Raw genomic sequence first — 6000 nt, forward strand, 5'->3', positions numbered from 1 at the left:
GTTTGTATGATTATTATTTGCACAAATAATAGAAAAATAATCTTATCAACTGGCCAATTCTTATGAAGATATTTTTGCCAGAAATGATTTTTTTTCTAATACCAAGCTAAAAACCTTATTTGGATTATTCGTGAACATATGAACAAAAGTGTCATCATATGGTATCAAGCGTGCCACTGTAGTTTTGAGTAACTTGAGTGGTGAAACAGCTCCTTCTGCAGGGCGAATAGCTGCAGCACACTTAATGAAGGCAAATGGCGTCCCTAGACCCGAGCGCGAAGTAGGATTCAATATTAATAACTAGAAAATTGTCTTAGTGAGGGCATACAAAACCTGTTTACGACCTTGTAAATATTTCCAGCCCCGTTGATGTGAAATAACGCTCCTACGGTCACAAGGTTTAACAAGGTCCTCGTGTCTTTTGTTTACACCACATTGCGCAACTCTAATGCGCAGGCTACGGAATCACTGCAGGGACACAACACACGGCCGCCGCGTTTGACATAGCTAGCTAACAAGCTAACTGGCTAGTCTCCAACCTTAAAGGCTTGACCAGAATACTACGTATGACTTGGCTGTCAATATTTTTGACTAATAGTAGGCCATGGGGGGGGACACTGAATCCAGTGTCGAGGGAAGACTGTAGTTCTGAAGGCGCGTCAAATTTGGTCATCTTTTTAGAGAGCCGGTTGATTTGGCTCAGCTCACTAAAAAGAGACGACGGCTCTTTCGGCTCCCAAATGGCTCCTTGGATTTTTTTCTTGTTGTTTTAAATTAATTTATTACCAAATTATGTGTATGACGGATTACTTATATAAAAATTACATGATCTTTTTAATGTTTTTATTACTGCAATGTGTATGGGGGCCACACTGTGGTCTCGTGGTTAGCATGTTGGCCACAGTCTGGAGATGGGGAAGATCGGGGTTTGACTCTCCCTTGGGCATCTCTGTGTGGAGTTTGCATGTTCTCTGGTTTCCTCCCACATTCCAAAAACATGCATGTTAGCTTCATTGGAAACTCTAAATTGTCCATAGGTGTGAATGTGAGTGTTTGTCTATATGTGCCCTGCCGTTGGCTGGACACCAGTCCAGGGTGTAACCCGCCTGAAGTCAGCTGGGATAGGCTCCAGCATACCGGCGACCCGAGTGAGGATAAGCAGCATAGAAGATGGGTTATTCTATGTTATTTTTATCATTGAAATTGATTTATTTCAACCTCAATGAACAGGTACAAAAAGATACAGTCAAACCTGTCTATTGCGGCTGCTGAAGGGAAACGGCAAAAGTGGCCGCTATAGACAGGTGGCCACTATAGACGGGTTGGCGGCCATTTTGAATTGGTGTGCGCACATATTAACATGTTCACAAAAATTAAAAATTTTGTGAAATATTTTAAAAAATTAATTTCCATCTTTTGATTTTTTTTTATACACGATTTTAAAAGCAAGAAATAAAAATGTTAGTGAACGAGCCTGAGGAATGGGATTAACAGGAGACGCGTGAAGCAGTCATGAATGTGTGTGTACGTGAACAATTGAGTGCGGAGGAGGTGCGAAGATCGTCGTAAACTAACAATACCATCTGTTAGGGAACGGCGAGTGCCGTGGATTGGATCCCAAGATGCGGTAGTCCACGTGTGGTTGGAAGATGTTTATTCCAAACCAGAAAAAGATAAAAAGTACAACAGAGGGTAATTACAACAAAAGGTGACCCGGATGACACACAGGAAAAGGAGCAAAGAAAAAAAAGAGCTACCAAAAGAGTAGAGTAAGACTAACACAAAACAGGTGTCTCCAGGTGTTGTCAATTTGCTCTCTCTAGTGGTGTGTAGGGTGTACTGCAACAAAGAGCACAGGAGAGGGCAGTATCGCAGCACACAGCACACCACATCTCTAATTAGTCGGCAATTAAGTGATATTTTAGATGTTTTATTCAGGTGTTTTGGCCATTTTAAAATCTATTCACGGCATTGCAAAGTGGGAAGATTACCGTTTTGGCCGTCATTGAATCTTTTCAGGGCGGTATTGCAAAGTAAGAAGACGGCTTTTTTATGTGGAACAACTGACAGTTTGTGTGGATCTTGTGAATGATTGTGACTGAGCTACGACTCAGTAATTAAAGTCTACACACGTCGGCTTCATTGCTTAAAAAACGAAACTTTTTTGTGCATGAAGCTTCTAATTGAGTCGGTAATTTGGCCGCTATATGCGGTCAGATATTGACCAAGGGATACAAAATGGGTGGCCGCTGGCCGCGTTGGACAGGTGACTGCTATACACAGGGTCTATAACACGTACTGTACATTTGCTGCGGGGGATTTTTCAGTGGCTGTTATAGACAGTTTGACTGTATTATAATGTTCTATTATAAATAAAATACAAAAGACACATCAAGGGAGACAAGAGACACATCTCTATAGACGAGGTCAAAGTAGGTCAAAACTCTTCATGCAAAATTCTCCCCCCAAAAAACGAATTGGCTTCCAATTGACTCGCGCCTGCCATATCACTAACCTACCTTTGTGCTTCCAGAGCATCTGGAAGACTCGGTCAGGCTGCGGACAGCCGATGGATACAGAAGTGTTCAACTATGATGGTAGGTGCTTTGCTTTGACCATCTTCATCGTCTTAGCGGCACAGCTGAATCCGACTTTGTTCTCGTTGGAGGCCTAACTCCCCTCCATGTTGCCGTCTTGTCCCACAACGCTGCTGAGAGCGAGTGGCGGGCTCTCGACCACACTGGTGAACACATGCGAGGGGATCTGCTGCAGAGGAAATGCGTTTATGCTCAGTGTGTGGAGACCCTGCTGAACATGGGCGCGTCCTGTGGGACAAAGGTAAGTGGAAGGCGACTTGGTGGGGGGGGGGGGGGGGGGGGGATTCTGCCAAAGTAGCTCAACCAAGTCAAGCTTTGTGTTGAGGATGCAACTCGACAAAACCTAAATTACCCCAACAAAATTGAATGGTACACCGACGGTGGTTGTCAACATACTTTGTAAAGTCTACTACTACTTCCGCTGAATAGTGAAGTATTTTGTACACAATGAGCAAGTCATTATTATAGAGCGTTATGAGGAGTTCCCAAAAGGTTATGACTGCTAAAAGCAACACTGTGGCTGCCCATAGTGCGAGGGAGGACCGCTGGCATGCTAGCATGCAGCGTGCGAATGCGCTAAGGTAACACTGATTATTATACTAACTATAACTGGTCTTTTTAGTCAGCAATGCTCAACATTGCACAACTTGGGTATTTTAACACTTATCCGTTTAAAAATAAATACATTGGAGTAGGGGTGTTGGGTTAGATTCGTTTTAATAACGATTCGATTCATATCACAATTTGTGGTCGCCGATACGATTCAAGGACGATATTGGTTCATTTAGAACCAAATAAATACCTGGGTACGGGACAGAGCAGGTGAAGTTTCCCTGATTCCCCTTGTTTTTTGGAAGGGGATCACGTATAAATGATTAATAAAGCTGACATACTGAAGAATAAATGATCAGTGAGTGCAAGAAATGAGTTAAAAATGTAATCGAAAAGCAGGATGAGCAGAGGTTGATTAGAATTAGGTGTTGGAACTTTCTCACCTGTGCGGGCCAACAGCTTTTTTGTGCTGATAATCCTCTTGATGAGAGCAGCCATTTGGAAGAACGGTGCACCAGCTAGCAAGTAATGCGGCCTCCTTGTACCTTTTGTGCTAATACGCAAAAGTTACACCAATACGCTAGCATGCATGCTATTGTATGTTTTTAAAAAGCCAGTGTTATTTTTTTATCAAATCTCATCCACAAATCCATCAAGTCCTCATCTTCTGTATCCTAAATGAACAGCGGGGCAATTTCTCCATCAAACACGCCAGGTTCCCTCTCGTCATTGTCAGTCAGTCTCGTTGCCGTGCGGTGCCTCAGAAATGATGCCGGCTTTTGTGAAAGCTCGAACAACAGTGCATCAGACACGTTAGCCCAAGCATCCACAATCCATTCACAAATTGTGGCGTAACTCGTCCGGCGCTGCCTCTCAGTCTTAGTGAAGCTGTGTTCGCTAGCTGTCATCCATCGCTCCCATGCCGCTCGCAACTTCACTTTAAACGCCGTGTTTACACAGATGTCCAGCGGTTGGTTCCTTCGTCAAGCCTCCCGGAATGATGGCAAGCTCCGAGTTCATTTGCTGCACTTGGTTTTTCACAGCAGCTGTGAGATGGGCGCACATGGAGTCAGATCAACAGGGGCGGGGACGTGTGGGAAAAAAACATCCGATCTCTTTCCGTACACGTCACTCAGCCATTTCCTCCTCGTCCTTCCAGCCACTTTGATTGGTCCGGCTGGAAACTTTTCTTTAGGCAGCATCTTCCTCTTAAAAATCACCACAGGTGGCAGTTTCTGTCCATTACCATGGCAACCAAGCACAACAGTAAAAGCCGACTTCTCGTGTCCCGTTGTGTGTGTCTACCGTGCTGGTCTTCTCTACAGTGTGCTTCACCAGGATGTGGAAAGTGAGCGGCACGTCGTCCATGTTGGTGATGTAGTTGGGCTGGATGTGTTTGTCTGCAATGTTTTTACTGCAGTAGGAGCGAAAGATGGCCAGCTTTCCTTGCAATCCGCTGGATGTTGCTGCGCCACGGTAGTCCTTGCCCAGATGGATAGATGGCGCCATTTCATAAAATATACTTCTATAACTACTGGGGCTTAGCGTCCTCAGTCACGTCCACCTTTCCTTTCCTCTATACAAGCAGCGTGTCGGCAGGAGACCCTCCCAGTCAGTCGAGCGGAGCACTCATAAAAGTCACAGCAACACTTACAGATTTTGGAACTCGGTGCACACATAAGCCGCGCCACATTATAAGGCGCCTCGCCAATTTTGGACAAAATTTATGACTTTTAAGTGCGCCTTATGGTCGTGAAAATACGGTACCTTGGCTGAACACGCAAGTACCAGCTTTCCACACACGGCTCGCTAACCCGCTAAACCGGCTTTGCAGAATACCCCCATGGTGGCAACACGGGACATACACCTACCAAAACATGTTTTCTCCTTTGTTCCTTCCTTGCTGCAGGATCTAAAAAGTGGGAGGACGTGTTTGCACATGGCCGCCCAAGAAGCCAACATTCATCTGCTCAATATTTTCCTCAAGCAGCCGTCTGCGATGAGCAGCGTCAACCATAAGGTTATATTACATTGCGTAGTATAACTGCCTGTTTTACTACTATGCATATGACAATAAAACTCTTGAATCTCTTGAATCTTCAATATTACTAGAAGATAGCTGACTTCTTCTGTCACCTACACCACGTGTGTGTGTGTGTGTGTTTCAGATGTTCAGCGGGAACACGGCCCTACACGTCGTCAGCTCCTTACAAAACCACCCAGCTCAGCTGGAGGCCGTGGCGATGCTGATGAGAGCAGGGGCCAACCCCAGCGTTAGAAACATGGACAATGAGCTGGCCTGTCAGCTGGCGCCCGAAGGAGCCATTGGAGAGAAGGTAGGACCCGATGGGAGGGAAGAAGACGTCCAAACTAGCGATGCTCCGATCAGGGTTTTATGCTGCCGATTCCGATAACGATCATCCAGTACTGAAATCGTCCGATACCGATCACATGGATTAATTGATGAGTGCTAATGGCTAATGTGCCGTTTCAAGGGGAAAAGTCAGCACAGTTCCAAGCTGCCTTGACTGCCAGGGGTCCCAAAAATGAGTAATTACTAATAAAATTAGTAATTAAATAATGGGGAGGAATGTGAGTTTTTTTTCATGGGACCCAGAATTCCTGGCTGCATTCCTGCTACTGGCTGAAAAATGCTACTGATATGAAAAATGGATAAAATCACCTGAACTTAGACAAAAACATATTTGACTTAGGCTGTATGGTGGCCAAGTGGTTAGCATGTCGGGCATCTCTGTGGCCAAGTGGTTAGCATGTTGGGCATCTCTGTGTGGAGTTTGCATGTTCTCTCCGGCTTCCCTTCCCTTCCCTTCCCCCCACCATAGGTATGAAT

At 45.0% G+C, this 6000-nt stretch overlaps 1 protein-coding gene across 3 annotated transcripts in view; it reads left to right on the forward strand.

The window, feature by feature from the left end:
* nfkbiz (nuclear factor of kappa light polypeptide gene enhancer in B-cells inhibitor, zeta) overlaps positions 1 to 6000 on the forward strand; it is a 12795-nt gene that overhangs the window by 4127 nt on the left and 2668 nt on the right. For 2 of the 3 annotated variants that reach the window (XM_054777901.1, XM_054777892.1), the window contains 4 exons: positions 2534 to 2597; positions 2669 to 2838; positions 5059 to 5169; positions 5318 to 6000. The exon at positions 5318 to 6000 is cut by the window's right edge. In XM_054777901.1, the coding sequence (XP_054633876.1) occupies positions 2534 to 2597; positions 2669 to 2838; positions 5059 to 5169; positions 5318 to 5563 (591 nt within the window). In that variant the 3' untranslated portion in view covers positions 5564 to 6000. The remainder of the gene's footprint in view (positions 1 to 2533; positions 2598 to 2668; positions 2839 to 5058; positions 5170 to 5317) is intronic. The other variant, XM_054777908.1, reaches the window with a different exon arrangement.

This window comes from Dunckerocampus dactyliophorus, chromosome 1 (assembly GCF_027744805.1).
Source record: "Dunckerocampus dactyliophorus isolate RoL2022-P2 chromosome 1, RoL_Ddac_1.1, whole genome shotgun sequence".
NCBI classification, from domain to species: Eukaryota; Metazoa; Chordata; class Actinopteri; order Syngnathiformes; family Syngnathidae; genus Dunckerocampus; species Dunckerocampus dactyliophorus.